We start from the raw sequence: 19,017 nt of genomic DNA, 5'->3' as shown, positions 1-19,017 counted from the left end.
TCACCATAAAATTAGTTCCTGGTGAATTGTGTAGACATCGCCACCCCCTCGTGTGCCGTGCAGGCCTTCAGAGGTCCTCGTTAACAGCACTTGCCCCAACAGTGTTACTGGGGGTCTTTGTCCGCCAGATGCTTGCACGGCAAAGGTTAAGGTGCCACTGACTGACTTGCATCCATTGCCCGCCCTTCACCACGATATCAGTCAATAATACAGTACTTACGTGTAGAGTATAGCCGTGAAAGTCCAAAGAGCTAACCTCCGCGATAGATAAATTAGTACACTAAGATATTGCCCGCAATAGATCGAAACCGCGGACGATAAAACTGCGAAATTCAAGGGTCCACCGTATACGAAAACAGATTACACAAAGAGCCCCCGTATAATATTAGCAGACTGTTGGAGCAAGTTTTATTATTGAGCAGCAGCGACCATGAAGGCTGCCAGGGCACACGAGGGGGTGGGTGACCAGCACAATGCCCGGCCGCCTTTTTCTCCTCAGTCGCGATGTTTACTACACACTGCACTAGGTACTCCCTTGAGACTTAGTTGACCTAGGGGAGAAGGCCCAGGACCGGTTCAGATAATTGCAACCACTCGTGGTGGTGTTGGTGGCAACCGTGAGCAGGAATAAAACTCGCATCTCTGCCGGGTTCATAGTCCAGTGGTAATTGCACAGACGCCTATGCTCTAAGCTGTGGAAGAATGGGATTATCTCTCAATACTCATCTCACAACAAAGCCATCGCGGTTGAGTCTCTGATTTGTATTAACAAAAAACAAGCTCTTTTATTTAGATCAGTGTTTTTTTTTAAGGAATATATTCCTTCGATAAATGATCATTTTAAGCTGAATCTAGAGAAGTGTGTGCGGTATCCATGTACAACTTGACGTACAGTATTTGTTTATCTAGGGCACAGGCTAACATTCTAGGGTGTGTCTCGTGATGCCAATAACATTGAAAGCATTTTAGGTTTTTTACTTCCTTCTTTACTCTCGCTATAAGAGTTCCTGGTCCAGCGTCTATCTGAACCACACAGCGAGTGATCCGAGTGAAGCACATAACTCATGGCAAGTGCGAATCCCAGTGAGAGTGTGGATAGTGAGCTGAGCTGCTCCATCTGCCTGGACACGTTCGTCTGCCCTTCCACGCTGAGCTGTGGACACTCGTACTGCATCCAGTGTCTGGAGGCCGCCTGGGAGACAGCGAGCAGCTTCCGCTGCCCGCAGTGCCGAGCAGCCTTCCCTGTCCGACCCCTGCTGAGGAGGAACGTGGCCCTCGCCAACCTGGCGGAGCAGCTCAGAGCTGAAGATGTGATGACCACGGGCGTCGTGTGTGACCACTGCAGAAACGGACAGACTCCTGCAGTGAGGACCTGCTTGAGATGTGAGATGTCTTACTGTGCGACGCACTTGAGGCCACACGTGGAGAATCCCAGGCTAAGAGACCACCTCCTGGTGGATCCCATCGCTAACCTGGGGGAACGACGGTGCCGGCAGCACAGACAGGACCTCATTCTTTACTGTCAACAGGATGAGAGCCTGGTCTGCACATTTTGCACCATGGCTGGGGAACATAGAGGGCATGAGGTCATTACAGTGGAAAATGCTCAATGGTCAAAACAGGTGAGATATAAATCGCTGCTGTAACCCAATATCCTACAGTGTGACTGCAGCATTCTCGGTGTGTATTAAGTGCGAAAGTCTGTATATTATCATTTAGATTTACATATTATGAGGTAACTCATATTTTATTTTGAGGGAACTCATATTTTGCCAGTATTGTGACGTTCAATCAATTCAATGTGGGCAATACGGATTGTAAAACTGGCACACAATAGAGAGCAGAGACACGGAAGATGAGAATGTTGATTTGAATGGATGTAAAAGCAGGGTATTACCTGCTTTATTTATAAGACAAAGCACTTCGTGGCATAGGTAGCAGCGATGTAAAATGCAATTCACAGGATAAGATTTATACATGTGATTATCAATGATAGGTGGAGAGAAATTTGGAGTAATTTGAGATTCTTCAAAAGTGCTTTGACCATGGACTTAAAGGAGGCAAATGGAAGACCATTTCAGTGCGAGAAACAAGGCCGTCAGACAGGATTTGATTGTCAATAGAGCAGATTTAGATTTGTCTCGAAAATTACAACTTGCCGCTAATATAAACGCTGTGTGTTACATTCTTTGACAGAACATTGGCTTGTGGTTGAACGTTGCCACGGTGAAGCTTGGCCAACCACCAGAGTGATAATTGTTTTTTAACCCTTCTATCTGGCAACAAAACTGACACCTTTTTACAAGGAGTCATGTTTGCATAGACCACAATACCTGCAGTCATAATGGAAACAAAAAACAACTCTGATAATGTGCACTGTCCTTGAAGTTGATTGGTCCACACCCGAGACAGCTTTCCTTAGAGCCTAGTCTCACATGGGTTGGACCAGATGACGCCAAAAGGCGCCCAGATGACGCCAAAAGGCGCCATCTGGTCCAACCCATGTGAGACTAGGCTCTAAGGAAAGCTGTCTCGGGTGTGGACCATAGAGCCTAGTCTCACATGGGTTGGACCAGATGGCGCCTTTTGGCGTCATCTGGGCGCCTTTTGGCGTCATCTGGTCCAACCCATGTGAGACTAGGCTCTAAGGAAAGCTGTCTCGGGTGTGGACCAATCAACTTCAAGGACAGTGCACATTATCAGAGTTGTGTTTTTTGTTTGCATTATGACTGCAGGTATTGTGGTCTATGCAAACATGACTCCTTGTAAAAAGGTGTCAGTTTTGTTGCCAGATAGAAGGGTAAAAAACCCATTATCATATTTTTACTAGCAAATGAGGTTCCAATGGTGTAACCACCAGAGTGTTTAGCCGTCAGGCTATTGACAGGTGAAATGGAGCAACACAGTGCGGGATTAAGGCCCCATAGCCTGCAGACTGGGTGGGACTTGGCGTCGGCAGTTTCATGTATAGAGCACTTACTCCTGCCAATGCCAAGCCGTACCAGAGGCAATCACATGGGTACAGATTGCATTGTGAAATCTGAGTACTTGGGTTTAATTTTACAGAAAGTTAAGTTAAACATCCCAATAAATTTCGATTTAAAGTTTTCGTGACTGCAGGGATTCATCTTCTTGGTTCTTTCGGTAAAGTCACGTTGAAGGGAAATAATAAAATAGATTTTTTTTATTATTCTTTTATTATTTCCCTTCTACATCCCAATAAAGGCTATTCACGTCAATAATCTTCGCCATCATTATGAATATGGTTGTGGTTGCTGTTTGCGTTGTTGCTGGTAATATTCCTCATATCGTTATCCGATTATAGTGTTAATATTGACGTTATTGGGTTTCCTGTTGCTGACAATATTATTCTGAATATATTTATTCATATCGATATTCTTAGAAATACTCGTACCACATTTATAAAATACTAGCGGGAAGTACCCGGCGTTGCCCGGGTCTTAAAAATATTTCAAAACTACTCTTAAAGATCTAACAGCAGTGCGTACTGACTGTGGTGGTACCTGCTATGATTACAGCAGTGCATACTGTGGTGGTACCTGCTATGATAACAGCAGTGCATATCGACTGTGGTGGTACCTGCTATGATTACAGCAGTGCATAATGACTGTGGTGGTACCTGCTACGATTACCCCCAGCCACAATCTCCCCGGCCGCTCTGCAGTAATATCTACGGCCTATAGTGGTAGCATCCAGCGACTGTATAGTTGTAATAACTGCACGCATCGGGGTGGGGGGGACATCACACAGTGAAGAATTAACGTCAACGTTTAGTGTATTTTTATAGCACACAGTGAAGAATTAACGTCAGCGTTTAGTGTATTTTTATAGCATTTTTAACGCAAAAGAAAATGTCCCCCTCACTCCCACCGAAGGCGTGCGACTTGGAATGAACTGTCCGACCCACCAAAGGCGCGTGAGTTGGTATGGTCGTGCAGGCGTCATAAATAAATAAATAAAAGGGAAGCGCACAAAATCGGTAATTACACTAATTTTTAGTTTACGGATGTGAAAAAGGAATAGGGCTTGCTCACCGCGGGGCTTACGGCATGGTACCTAGCTATTTTCTTTTCACATAAACCCCACCGTTGGATATCCAAGCGCGCGACCACACACAAACCCACACACAAACCCACACACAATTAGTTTTTTTTTATATATAGAAGATAGATGTTTAACCTGTGTATGAGGGTGTGGTTGTTCCTGCATTGGACAGCGGTGGTGTAGTGGTTAGAGCACTGTGCTATGAACATCATCACATGGCTCTCCCTACCCTGAGTCCTGTCCAACTTGTCCGAACACACCCAAGCAGCAGCCCTACCAGCATCAGAGCTGTCTGTACTCCTGATACCACTCTTGAACGTAGGTTGGTTTTGTTTAAGATTTAGGATTTAAGTTTTGGTGTTTGCCGCACCTTCATGCAAAGTGTGTGCTGTAGATATCTCGGGAGTTATGGTTATTGGTTACCCGAGATTACATTGTTGGGAAAAAAACTGGAAAAAACACGAGCATGCGAGTTGGCACCCCTTAATAAACCAGCCACCTACTTGAGACACGACTGTTGTGATGCCTCCTAAAGACCACCTCGCAGCCTGGGAGGTTGGACGTTTCAAAAGAGCGATGATTATCTCTGGGTGATCCAGGAAACCTGCCTACAAGGCTTTGAGTTAAAGACATGTGCCAGATGATGAAAATGATGGTAATACTAAACATTGCGTGTTTATCTCCCCCATGTAAAGGAGGTGTTTAGACTCGAGAAGACGATGAGAGAGGAGAAGAAGACTACAGCAGAATCACGGACACAGCAGCTCAAGGGCGCCTACAAGCGTGTGCAGGTACAGAAATACACACATACACATGCATGTACAGAGACACAGACGCGCAGGTACAGAGAGGCAGGTATTGTAGCTACAGAGGCACATGCACCTACAGGTATACAGAGAGATACAGACACCTACAGGTATAAATAGACAGGTGCAGATACAGAAAGATACACAGACACGTGCAGGCACAGAGAGAGAGAGAGACACACACACACAGACTCATGCAAGTATAGAGGCACAGACCCAATGACACGTAGATACAGAGAGATACACAGACGCATGCAGTTACAAACAGAGACACAAACAATACAGATACACAGAGAGACAGTGTAACATGTAGTAGGCTTTTGCCGTCAATATTTTCCAGCCAATTAGTAAGGTTTGTCACTTAAACAAAAAATGCCAATTAGTTACTAGTTCAGCACATCGGTATGTTAGAAAGTACACCCAAAAAAATTACAATTTGAGTATGACGTTTCACTGGTCGGGTGATGGCGGGTTTAACGAAATATTTACATTTACACGATCTAACCAAAAGAAAACCCTCTATTATGGACACAGAGAGATTGGCTTAAGACTGCCCATGAATAATTTATTTGAATCTCCTTTCATGCATTGAATTTCTCCACGTTCTAAAAAAATGTCACCTGCCTCTCTGTATGAAGTTAGGAGACATGGCTGTATCGAGGTTCTTTATGAAGTCACATCGCACTGTGTTGTGTGCTGTTTCAAAGCGCATCATGGTGTCTCTGCATAGGAGTCACTGAATGGAACCAAAGAGCGGATCAACAGAGAATTTAAGTGCAGGAGGGAGCAGCTGAGGGAGGAGGAGAGGGAGGCGCTGGAGCGCGTGGACGAGGAGGGCCGCTCTGTGCTGTCCCGCATCCAGGCGACCATCGCTCGCTATGAGAGCAGAGCACAGGATCTGGAGCAGGAGATCAACCAGCTGCTCGCCGCCCTCACCGTGCAGGACCCGCTTTCCTTCCTACAGGTGGCCCGACTTCCATTCACTCACGGCCTTGGTTTATCAGAGGGTTCATCTACAACCAGAAAAGGGTCACCACTCTGCGAGACGTTAACATTGTAGGCAATTTAATTTCAAAGTTTTTCGATCTGGGTGGAATATGTGGTGTCCAGAAATAGACGTAAGTTTGCTTCCATGTGACAATCAGATTTGGACTTGTTCAATACAACCTCACCATAGTCAAAACTACAATATGTCACTTGGTAAACATTATTTAACCATTAATTTAGGTGCTAGACCTGTAACGAGTGGTTTTATCATTTGTAGAGGTCCGTCCGTGTCCAGTAAAACAAACTCTTTTTTTCACCATTCTCCAATTGCAGTTACTTGATCATTTCGTGATGGGGCATCTGTTTAGGATGTCAATGTAATGTAAATTGTGGGTTTGTGTTTTTCAGAATCCCGTGCATGAGAATTTCAGGTCAGTACCAACCCAGACTCAAACTCGAGCTCTGTCTGCCACCTGGTGGACAAATCAGTGAATGGTCGTGATGTGCTTCCGAATAAATTCCATTGTATGCAGCCTGTACAGGTCGTCCCGATATGTTGTTTCACACTCACGTCACCGACTTGAGGAATACAACGTAAAATGTCCCCGCACATACGTCGTTTGACTGAGGTGCATAGCAGTTAGCACGCCGCTCTACGAGCCCGGCGATCCGAGTTCAATTCCTGCTCACGACCAACAACCAGTGACGACGATTATGTTTTTTTCATTTTTGACTCGGCTCAGCTGAACTCTAACCTGGGAGGAGGGGGGGGGACTGTAAAACTCGCGCATGCGCCGCCTTGTTCTCAGTCCCATCGTGTACTCTCGCGTGCGTTGTGAGTGCTCATTGTAATCGGCGTGGACTTTCGCAAAATATCGTTGCACAACTCATCCACTCCTCAAAGTAAGATTTTTTTTTAATTATAGGTTAAGGTAAATCATTTTTTTAAATGCTGTTTAAGATTCTGTGCTCTTTTCCACAAATGTTTTTTTCTGTTTGAGTCATTGCTTAAACAATTCACATACGTTTTCTATTAAAAAAGGGAAAATGTTTTAAAGTGTACAGGGCTGCTTCGCAATGCTCGGTAAATGGTGTTCAATTAAATGTTTGATAAGTGTAAATTATGTTTAAAGGTTCTTGAACTCAGAATTGGTTAGAAATGTGTACATTTTGTTGTACGCTGTAGTACATGTACAGTACATGCACAGTACCTGGATTTGTCCCATGTAATGTAGGTATTTTGGTTGCTAGTTACGAAACACAACATTTCCCTAAGTTATGATCCCTTCCCTACCTTATTCCATTGTTTTTTAACGGGAAAAATTGATCTGCTTTGCATCGCATAGGTCCCTACCCTCCCTTCTGCCATTTGCATTCCTCTGGGGAAAAAGTTCTCGTTATACATCGTTTCGTTATAAGTCGCAACTTTCCAGTCCCATCACCGACGTATATCGGGGATGCCCTGTATATTATCTTTGTTACCTTTTGAAGCAAAGGTAATTAGTTAATCTCTTAATTAACTGTCAATCATCCAGATCAAATTCATACCATAAATACATTTTGTACATTACCATTTGCCGAATCAAATCCAGACTGAAAATATTAACCATGGCCACGAGTAAATAACTTCACAATTATTCTTAATCCAAATGTTTGGTCAGAAACGGACAGTTATTGAGGACTTTCAGTGAGACTTCTTAAGCAGCCAAGACTCCATGTTCAGTAATCGCAGTTTCAGTGCTGTGGAGCCAGAGCGAGCTGTCTGAAGGAGGGAAGGTAAAGAATGACCCTGATTCCTTAAGGAACCTCATCAGAGACACGGACCCTCCTCAGACTCTGTGTGCCTCGTATTGCGTGTGTAGAAGGACATGACTTCTCATTAGACTTTGTGTGTTTCGTGCTGTTGAGTGGAGAGAGATGGACCCTCACTGGACTCTGTGGGTCCCGTGCTGTGCGACATGAGTTGAATTCCCGCTCGCGGCCAACACTAGTGACAATCATATTATCTGAACCGGTTCTGGGCCTCCCCTAGATCGACTCAGCCTCCAATGAGCACCTGGTGTAGTGTGTAAACATCGCCACCATGGAGACAAAGGCGGCCAGGCGTGGTGATGGCCACCCATCCCTTGTGTGCCGTACCAGCTTTCATAGGTGCTCTCTAATAGCACTTGCCCCAACAGTCTGTTAAGGCTATACTGGGAATATTTGTCTTTGTAGAGAAATAGACCCTCAGACTCTGTGTGTCCTGTGCTGTGAGTACAGGAGCTCAGTCTCTCAGGGGTCTCAGGATGACCCAGCCCCCATCTCCAGCTGTCTGAACCTCGCAAAAGCCATCTCAGTGGGAGGCGTCCAAACGAAGCTTCTGCCTTTTCTCGGTACGTACCTCTGCCACATTAGCCTTCGTTAGACTCCATTACAGACACTGGATTGCCTACAAATCCTACTTGTGTGCAGGGTGTCCTTTATTTTACCCAGGCTTGAGTGCATTAATTCAGCTTGTCCCTTTTGCAAGGGGGGCCTGCATAGATTCAGTTCATGAAACAGGCACAAAGGTGCTGGACAAAAAATAGTCAATAACATGAAGGGTCTCATTTATCAAGAGTTGCAAACAACAATGTGAAAATGGTTATTGAGAGCAAAAGGGCGAATTTGTAAGCCATGAATGAAGCACGTTCCAGTCCTGTCACGCTCATTTAGACACTGACGACCACGCGTTTTGTAGTGGGTACGAAGTTGGTTGAGGAAAGTGAATTCTTAGTTAGAATTTAGATGAACATGAACCACATACAAGTAACCTATCACACTAGTCTGCGTTAGTATTTGTGTACACATACTATTCCTCGGCAATATATGTGTGCATCATCATAATGCTCCATGGGCAGATATCCAGTAGGTGTCCACTGCCCATTTCGTATATTTTTTCCACTTTTTTCTGTCTTGTGCCAATATGGTCAAGTAGTACCATATCTTTCTAGCACCAATCTCTTATAACACCGTCGTCAAGCCATTCTCTCTTAGCTCTTCCTCTGTTTCTATCATTTTTCAGAACACACTTGGAATTTTCCTGTTGTCCATCCTACATATGTGTCCAAATAGTGCCAGTTTCCTTCTCATCATTGTCTCTATCAGGTATTCTTATATGTCCAACCTTTTTATTCTACATTGGTCACTCCACTAATCGAGCTTCGATGCAGTATCCTTCTGTAGCAATACATTTGAAGTGGCAATATTTGACAATATTTTTAGAGTTTCCAAGTCTCGCAGGCATATAAAATTGTACTGGACACGCATGTTCTGAAGATGTTCAGTTTGGTTTTGTAGCCGATTTTCTTGCTTTTCCAGATATTATAGAATTCTGCCATTACTTATTTTGCCTTTGCGATCCTCGATCTTATGTCTTTTGTGCAGTCCCATGTCAGCACGCTTCCCAAGTATACAGATTTCTTTACATTCACAATCTTTCTGCTTTCTATTATTACTTCTTTATCAATATCATCCCATCCGAACACCTTCGTCTTTGTCTTTTCCACATTCATCCTCAGGCCAGCATCCTTTTCTGACCTATTCAGTGTATGAACCCTTTCCTGCAGTGCGATGCAGCTTTCTACCATCAAATCTATGACGTCCGCGAATCTCAGGTTATTTATTCTTTCTCCTTGCACATATATTTCTGTGCTGTTGTCCTGAGTGGTATCGATCACTCTTTACAAGTACGTAATGAAGTTGTTTGGTGATAGTGGCTCTCCCTGTCTCATACCTATTGTTATTATGAGTCATTGTCCTATTTTATGTCTAAACTTTATTACTGTCTTTGACCTTTCATCTATATCCTGCATAATCTGTAAGTCTTTTCCTTACTCCATTTGATGTAAATTTTGCCCATGTTATATCTTGCTTAGTCGAATCCAATGCTTTCTGGAAATCGATTAAACAATTAAAAACCAGCCTATTCTTTCTCTTTGCTGTCTGGTATGAGCCGTAACATCTTTCCTAAACCCTGTCTATTCATCCACCAAATAGTCCTCAGTGTGTGCCTTTAATCAAGTAAATAGGAGCGTCATTAGTATCTTCCCCATGTGGCACATTAGTGCAATGGTTTTGCAATTTCTACAATTGGTGAGATCTCCTTTCTTGGGTATCGCCACAAATATGGATTTTGTACATTGCTCCAGTATTTTCCCTTCTCTCCATATTTGCTTGTACAGATCATGGATGTTTTTCATAAGTTCCTTACCACCAGATTTTATGGTTTCTTCACTTATGCCTTCTACTCCTGGACTTTTGCTTTCCTTAACGTTTTATTGCCTTTTCTACTTCTTTGTACAAGATGTTATATTTTTCGTCATTCCATAGTGGTGGGGGTATCCTTTCTTATTCATCCAGAAGCTCTTTATTATTTTGATCTGTCTCCATATTCAGATCACTGCAATACTCAGTCCATCTATTTTTTGTATCTTGTTTGTCCATCAGGATCTTACCGTTCTTGGCTTTTATCGCTGTTTGCCTTGGTTGCCATTTCCTATCTGTGCTCTTCACTAGTTTGTAGACCTCCCTGGTCTTGTATACTCCAGCGTAGGATTCACTGTCGCTAAATTACTTTTCCAGCCATTCCTGATTATCCTTTATTGCCGATGTCAACAAGGATGCGGACCTTGTTGACCCGGGTGACGTCTGAGCCGGTATCCTTCTTATGTGGTCGTCATGTGCATTGGATTACTTTAATCTTTTTCTTCATGGCTGAAGTATCAGCAACCTTTTGCCTGACCCTCCTGTTAATCCAGGCTTGGGGCAAGCTCAGATATCCAGTGGATTAGGCACCCACGGGGCAGAGTTTATTTGTATACACATGTTGTGTGGTGAACGACGACTCGGAGGTAGGTTTCCAGGTAAGGACTTGCGCCGGTTTATTAACACAAGGGAGCAATAACTGTACCAGAGGTAGGTTTCCCAATACTGGGTCCTTCACGCGGACCTCGGGCTCTATCTGCTGCTAGCCCAGCTATCTCTCGCTCTCTCACTCGAGTCTGAACAAGGGCTTAACCAACACCGCCCGACCGAGGAGAGCAGCGCCCCGCCTAACCCTAGCTGGCTCGTGCAGCCCTCTCCCAGCCTTATCCCTGGCTATCTCTTGAACCTCTCTCCTTCCCGGGCTCCCACAACAACCCCCTTTCGTCACGGGGCCCCCCTTAAGTACCCCCAGGTTGACATGACGTCCTCGCACCTCACCGCGCATATGACGTCACGTCTCCATACTACTCCTCTACACATATACTAGTATGCATTAGTATTTGAGTACACATACTAGTATTCATATTGTCATACATTTTATAATCATTGTGCATTAATTTCCTATTTGAATTATTGCATAATTACTATAATAGAAATTATTATACAGTACACAATGTGCATTTGTACACGGTAATTGTAATGCTTGTGTTGCTATCGTACACACATTGTTGTGACTGCATGCACGTGTCTTCACTGTCATTACCACAGATGGATGCTCACCAACTCTAGACACAAACTCAGCCCACAACGAACTCCAGATTTCCTCTGATCTCAGAACAGTGACATGGAGCGGTGTCTCCCAGGGTCGCCCCCATCACCCACACCGATTTGAAGTCTATCGACAAGCTCTGTGCTCCGAGAGCTTCTCGTCGGGTCAGCACTACTGGGAGGTGGACGTGGGGAGCAGTGCATGGTTGTGTCGGATTGCAGTCGCATACGGGACAATCCCACAGAGAGGAAGTGGTCCTGAGTACCTCCTAGGAGGGAGTGATGTCTCCTGGAGTCTACAGAAATATAACAACAGCTTATCAGTGTGGCATGGCGGGGTAGAGACCTTACTGTCAGTGCCAGAGCCTCCGCAGAGAGTCGGGGTGCATTTGGATTGGGATGCAGGACTCCTGTCATTTTACAGCATCGACTCCATGGTGCTGTTACACTCATTTTACCAAACCTTCACTCAACCCCTTTATCCTGGGCTGTACGTGTGGGGTAAAGTTGGTGACTCAGTGACGATTGTGGATCTGAGTCGTGAATCCTGAGAAAGATGAATGTGAACACCGTAGAGGTCTGATACAACACACGACAATCACACCATCATCACTTACACGCAGTGCTACATCTTGGTGGGCACAGTGGTTTGGAGTGCATGGCTTCGATTATAACGTAGGTGAGTGTAATTCCTCACAACCTTTTAGGGATCATAAAATAACTACCACTGTGGGTGTGAAGCCAACATCATTGTATTCTCCCTGCCAGTGGATTGTGTTTATAGTGTAGGGGTACAATGTTGAGCAATCGTTAAATGGAATGTGTTTATATAGTAGTGGTGTAATGGATAGGGGTACAATGATTCTCTACTATTGCAACTCAATTAACTGGTGAATGCAACAGCATCTAGTGGTTGGAATATAAAAATATTCTTACAGATGCATTGAGTCTGCGATTCTCTGTGTGAGTTTGTGTCTGTGTGTCAATGTATTGTCTGTGTGTGATATGGGCCTCTGTGTGTGTACAAAAACGTCATTATAATACTTGTATCATTGATTCCACATTAAACAATTTTCACGAATCTAACAATGTTTGTACATTGAAGTTCATTCGCACCGTACATAACCACTGCGCTTATCGAAGGTACGGTGGAAGGACAACAAACTAAATACAAAAAGCAGTTTGAAAAAAGTGAGATTTCAATCTCGATGTAAAAGTGCATAGCGCCAGTGACTTCCTCATATCAGAAGGAAGCGTGTTCCAGATGGACACAAGCACATCCAAAAACGCACGATGCAAATGTTGTATAAAGAGGCTTTTTCCAAAAATGTATATTAAGAATGAGTCTGCCTATTTTTTTGTTGTTGTAATAATTGATCGGGGTGTAGCGCGGGGGCGCGAAAAGGGGTTCCCTCCCCCCCTTTTGCCTCCTGCCTCTACCGGGCTTCAAAGGCCGCCACAAAGCACTTACAAACAGTAGGGGCCACGGATCTTCCCGAATGGTGAGAACAGGAGGGGCGATTGAACAGACAACTGTTTTTTGTTTATTTTAGTACAACGGTAAAAGTTCGAAGCTTGGCTATTAGAAAAAGTCGCCATTATAGACTGCACTCAGATTAAGAACCAGGCTACAATCTACATTAGTGGGTTATTATTTCTCGTATATTATTATATTAATATTATTCACCTTTATTTATTATTTTTCTTCTATCTACGCGACTTTACCGAAAGAACCAAATAATGAATAAGAAGCACGGATCCCTGGCGACACAGACGGAGAACAAGTTAATAAAACCCTTGGAATACCTGTGGTAACAACTATGGTAGATCACAAATCTTGTTTAAACATAAACCAAATAATACTTATGAAGTATTAGACTGAGGGTCATCCATAAGAAATACAATGCGAAACAGATAAATCACACACGACCAAGATAATATGTATTCCATAAAATCAGAGCCTCCCAACCTCCTTTGTCTTCCAGAAGTACGTGGTAGCAATAAATGACACATACAGGGAGGGCGCCTCCCCTTGAGATATCAAACACAATGAAGAAATTCCAAACCACGACGGAAGTACTGTAAACACTTACAAACAGCAGGGGCCACAGATCTTCAAAACATACCTTTGATCCACTTACAGAGTCAAAACCGCAAAAAGGGATACAAGACTAAGGTGAGGGGTGGAAAATAATATTTATTTTCTCTCAATTTACAACCCGTAAGAGTGAACGGAGAACATGGTAACAGGAGGTCATACTTCAAGAGACGGCACCCCTCTTTGTGAGAGACAAGAAAATGTAACACCGCCAACCGTGAGGGAAGAGGGAGGGATGCAACCGGACAAAAGGAACCCACCCCCTCCTTCCAGATTAATTATTGCAGAAAGTTTAAAAGCTAGAAAAACACACTTATGGGAAATTGAAAGCATCTGTTTCCACAGATGGCGAGATGGCTTGAGGAAGGAGACAGGAACCAGGCCTTGATGTGACTTAACAGACTACTTCAATACATGATAACGGACACACACACGTACATCGGACAAACAGTTGCTCCCACAGGCTGAGTGCGAAATCAAAGGAATTCCGGTCCTTTGTGAGAAGGGGAGCCGAGGTGGGGGAATTTCAGATATAAGCAAGAATACAGCACACACGTTTTAGTCTTGCTGCGGCAAGCTCCGGGGGTGGGCCCCGCAATCGACCAAGGACGGCGAGGCTTGCAGAGTAGTGATTTGTCACCGAGTGTGAGTTCAGCGCTGACAGACGAAGTATCGCTTAAAGTTTTATTTTACATTGAGTGCCAGCTCCCACCAGCAGCTGCAGTAGAAGAGAAAGGGAGAGAAAGAGTAACGAGCAATGACAAGCAAGCAACCTGGAGAAAGGGCGGAAAGCGCCAAGTATCGACCAAGCGAGCATCGCACAGGGCCAGCAGCGGCTAACGACTGCCCACGAGTGTGTGGACTCGGAAGCCGAGCACACTCCTGCAAAGGTCGCGTCTACAAGGATCAACCGTGCATAGTGCAAGGGAGAAAGTGTGACCGGCGCAACCTAGGAAGGGTGTCGGCACTGGCGACCAGCGGACGAGCTGCGAGTGCAATCGGGCGCCATCAAGGATGAGCGTTGTGCCGGCTCGGAATCATTCAGCAGTGGAGAAGAAAGCACGGAGAAAGAGAGATAGTCCGTGACCAGCGCGACCGAGGAAGGGTGTCGGCACTGGCGACCAGCGGACAAGCTGCGAGCGCAATCGGGCACCGTCAGGGACAAGCGTCGTGCCGACTCAGCTCATCCAGCAGCAGAGAGGCCTTTAGCTGCCGCCAAGAGATAGAGAGAGAGAGCGCCATGTGTATGACACGCCCACACATACACGACTCATCGCCCAGCAAGGAACCAAGGCATTTTGGGTACAATAAACGCCCCACCTCGGCGTCTGCTTAACGCAAAAAGTTGAGCAAGAAGACAATACACCCACACACACACATAACGCACATATCGGGACTGATAAGATTACTCCAAAGTTCTCCTTGTGTTTCGAACAGGGCCATCCTAAGGTGGTGCGTCAACTATTAGCTGATCATGAAAAGCATTGCTGCCCATTGAGTTACGTGGATATGGTCGTTTAGAAGTATTTTAGTCATTTTTGTTAACTGCATAACTGTACCAATGAATTAATTGATGAAACTAAACATTTATAATCATTTATGTTACGAATCTACACACTTACAGGGATACTATTGTGTTAAAATATTTATTTTGATCACAGAATCTTGCCCGCGAATGTATTGAAGCCTGAGCCAATTGAGAATCATTTCTTCGACAAGCAGGGACAGCTGCCGCACAGCATTGTTCCAAGACATTTCGTTAATTGAATAATCTTACCAATGAATTAATTGAGGTCTACTTTTGCCTTAGGCACATGCTTATTTATTACTGTTAATATGAATATTGTCACATTAATTTTAAGGACTTTTTCCTATCGCCGTGTATGGTCACTTTACTCTGAGGAATTAGCCGAATGTTCTATTACCCAGTTTAACAAATGTGACCATTGAGGGCTAAATGTACGGATCAATGAGGAAAACATCTCCAGGAGTACTGTGTTGACATTCCTAGCACAAGAGGTGGCATATTAGAATGTTATGTTTTTTTAGATATTAAAGTTGCTTAACACAGAAGAGTCTGAGTGGTGCCTTCCTAAGTTCATGCATAATAATCTTAATTATAAGAACTGTTTCCTGCGGTGAGATCTGAATTTTGAGACCTGACATAAACACACTAAAACATAATCAGTAAAAGTTAAAGCGAGAATCATTGTATTATCCTGATTGATAATACAACCCTAGACAACGAAGCCGAGCCTAATTAGCACAATTACATACACTTGCATAACTTCATACGATTACACCTTCATTGTGTAGGGGCGTGTATGGGCTATGTGTAGCGACGTAAACGGACTGTGTACACTTACGTGTAGGGGCTGACACAGTCGAGCAGGGGCAGTCGCAATATCTCTAGCCCCAGAGCAGGAGGGGGCTGTGGGGTGTTCTGGGATCTCCCGCGACCCCATCCCTCGGTTGGGAGGTGTATAAAAGCCCGACCTCTCTACAGGCTCGGGGCCAGTCAAAGGCAGAAGCAAGAAGACCGGTCAGATAGGACCCTGGGATCGCTAGTCCCGCTGCCCTTGTCAGGGCCGGGACTCTGTGTGGCTCAGTGGTGAGACCCTGGGAACCCCCGGCCAAACGTCCTTGAAAGGGCCGGGTCTGAGCGGGCCAGTGGTTGGAACCCGCACCCTATCTAAGTCGGGTTAGATTAGCCACTGCACAAATGATGGATACAACTATTACATTATGAACATGGTCTTGTGGATTGTTCTCCAGGTCCTCCTTCGGTTTTGCCCTCTTCCATGTTTAGAATCAAAACGCGTTTATAATCATTGGGGAATGGAGGGGGCGAACGGGAATAATTATTTCGGAAGGATTGATACGAAGAACGTGCTGAGAGATCCAAGATTGGATGGCAATCGGGCAACTGTAAATGTTGCTCTGGAGCCTCGGGTCCAGAAGCTGACATGAACACAGACACTGACCTTGCAGAGCCAGTGTCCTGTGAGTTCAAGCACCATTGCAAATCTGAAGCTGAAAGACTTTTGCTTGATTTAATAATAGATATTTACTGTACCAGTTTAAACAATCTGATTAGTACTCGGCTAGATCACTTGGTTGATGTCCCACATAACAAATCGACCTGTGTTGCGCAGTTACTGATTTCCCACCAAGTGGCCCTTGTTGTATTGACTACTAGCTGGAAGTACCCGGCATTGCCCGGGTCTTAAAAATATTTCAAAACTACTATTAAAATCTAACAGCAGTGCGTACTAACTGTAGTGGTATCGTTGCACAACTCATCCACTCCTCAAAGTAAGATTTTTTTAAATTATAGGTTAAGGTAAATCATTTTTTTAAATGCTGCTTAAGATTCTGTGCTCTTTTCCACTAATTTTTTTTTCTGTTTGAGTCATTGCTTAAACATTTCACATACGTTTTCTATTAAAAAAGGTAAAATGCTTTAAAGTGTACAGGGCTGCTTCGCAATGCTCGGTAAATGGTGTTCAATTAAATGTTTGATAAGTGTAAATGATGTTTAAAGGTTCTTGAACTCAGAATTGGTTAGAAATGTGTACATTTTGTTGTACGCTGTAGTACATGTACAGTACATGCATAGTACCTGGATTTGTCCCATGTAATCTAGGTATTTTGGTTGCTAGTTACGAAACACAACATTTCCATAAGTTATGATCCCTTCCCTACCTTATTCCATTGTTTTTGTTACGGGAAAAATTGCTCTGCTTTGCATCGCATAGGTCCCTACCCTCCCTTCTGCCATTTGCATTCCTCTGGGGGAAAAGTTCTCGTTATACATCGTTTCGTTATAAGTCCCAACTTTCCAGTCCCATCCCCGACGTATATCGGGGATGCCCTGTATATTATCGTTGTTACCTTTTGAAGCAAAGGTAATTAGTTAATCTCTTAATTAACTGTCAATCATCCAGATCAAATTCATACCATAACTACATTTTGTACATTACCATTTGCCGAATCAAATCAAGACTGAAAATATTAACCATGGCCACGAGTAAATAACTTCACAATTATTCTTAATCCAATTGTTTGGTCAGAAACGGACAGTTATTGAGGACTTTCAGTGAGACTTCTTAAGCAGCCAAGACTCCATGTTCAGTAATCGCAGTTTCAGTGCTGTGGAGCCAGAGCGAGCTGTCTGAAGGAGGGAAGGTAAAGAATGACCCTGATTCCTTAAGGAACCTCATCAGAGACACGGACCCTCCTCAGACTCTGTGTGCCTCGTGTTGCGTGTGTAGAAGGACATGACTCCTCATTAGACTTTGTGTGTTTCGTGCTGTGTGTATAGAGACACGGACCCTTATTACACTCTGTCTCTTGTTGAGTGGAGAGACATGGACCCTCACTGGACTCTGTGGGTCCCGTGCTGTGCGACATGAGTTGGATTCCCGCTCGCGGCCAACACTAGTGACAATTATATTATCTGAACCGGTTCTGGGCCTCCCCTAGATCGACTCAGCCTCCAATGAGCACCTGGTGTAGTGTGTAAACATCGCCACCATGGAGACAAAGGCGGCCAGGCGTGGTGATGGCCACCCATCCCTTGTGTGCCGTACCAGCTTTCATAGGTGCTCTCTAATAGCACTTGCCCCAACAGTCTGTTAAGGCTATACTGGGAATATTTGTCTTTGTAGAGAAATAGATCCTCAGACTCTGTGTGTCCTGTGCTGTGAGTACAGGAGCTCAATCTCTCAGGGGTCTCAGGATGACCCAGCCCCCATCTCCAGCTGTCTGAACTTCGCAAAAGCCATCTCAGTGGGAGGCGTCCAAACGAAGCTTCTGCCTTTTCTCGGTACGTACCTCTGCCACATTGGCCTTCGTTAGACTCCATTACAGACACTGGATTGCCTACAAATCCTACTTGTGTGCAGGGTGTCCTTTATTTTACCCAGGCTTGAGTGCATTAATTCAGCTTGTCCCTTTTGCAAGGGGGGCCTGCATAGATTCAGTTCATGAAACAGGCACAAAGGTGCTGGACAAAAAATAGTCAATAACACGAAGGGTCTCATTTATCAAGAGTTGCAAACAACAATGTGAAAATGTTTATTGAGAGCAAAAGGGCGAATTTGTCAGCCATGAATGAAGCACGGTCCAGTCCTGTCACGCTCATTTAGACACTGACGACCACGCGTTTTGTAGTGGGTACGAAGTTGGTTGAGGAAAGTGAATTCTTAGTTAGAATTTAGATGAACATGAACCAGCAGTGTGTACTAACTGTAGTGGTACCTGCTATGATTACAGCAGTGCATACCGACTGTGGTGGTACCTGCTATGATTACAGCAGTGCATACTGACTGTGGTGGTACCTGCTATCACTACAATAGTTGATGCTGACTCTATAGCAGTATGTATCGACTTTATAGCACAAAGTACTCACCTGACAGAGTGGCGTGGTGAGGCCTAGTCCCGTGCAGAGCGTTCGGCTTCGCCTAGATTGTCCAGCCGGCCGCGGTGGCACCTTGGTAGGCTGGGACTGGGCTGCTACCTCTGACCCTTCCCCCCCAGCCACGATCTCCCCGGCCGCTCTGC

General features: G+C 44.6%; 1 protein-coding gene across 1 annotated transcript; it reads left to right on the top strand.

Annotated features, from left to right (window-relative positions):
- Positions 1 to 932: 932 nt before the first annotated feature.
- On the top strand, positions 933 to 12,239 carry LOC133359704 (E3 ubiquitin/ISG15 ligase TRIM25-like). The gene is made up of 6 exons (XM_061578225.1): positions 933 to 1,622; positions 4,761 to 4,856; positions 5,602 to 5,835; positions 6,267 to 6,289; positions 8,121 to 8,233; positions 11,355 to 12,239. Exons 1-6 carry the CDS (start codon positions 1,065 to 1,067, stop codon positions 11,903 to 11,905), a joined length of 1,575 nt encoding a protein of 524 aa, XP_061434209.1. The 5' UTR covers positions 933 to 1,064; the 3' UTR covers positions 11,906 to 12,239.
- The last annotated feature ends 6,778 nt before the right edge of the window (positions 12,240 to 19,017 follow it).

This window comes from Lethenteron reissneri, chromosome 65 (assembly GCF_015708825.2).
Source record: "Lethenteron reissneri isolate LAM-NWPU_2019-01 chromosome 65, ASM1570882v1, whole genome shotgun sequence".
NCBI classification, from domain to species: Eukaryota; Metazoa; Chordata; class Hyperoartia; order Petromyzontiformes; family Petromyzontidae; genus Lethenteron; species Lethenteron reissneri.
Note: the sequence above shows the minus strand (reverse complement) of the source record. Positions and strands in the feature narration are given on the sequence as shown.

Excerpts from the sequence above, each read along its gene's own strand:
- LOC133359704 (XM_061578225.1), top strand. The coding sequence starts at position 1,065 with ATGGCAAGTGCGAATCCCAGTGAGAGTGTGGATAGTGAGCTGAGCTGC. Across the intron at positions 1,623-4,760 it reads ATGCTCAATGGTCAAAACAG|GAGGTGTTTAGACTCGAGAA; the intron begins GTGAGATATAAA and ends CCCCATGTAAAG. Across the intron at positions 5,836-6,266 it reads ACCCGCTTTCCTTCCTACAG|AATCCCGTGCATGAGAATTT; the intron begins GTGGCCCGACTT and ends TGTGTTTTTCAG.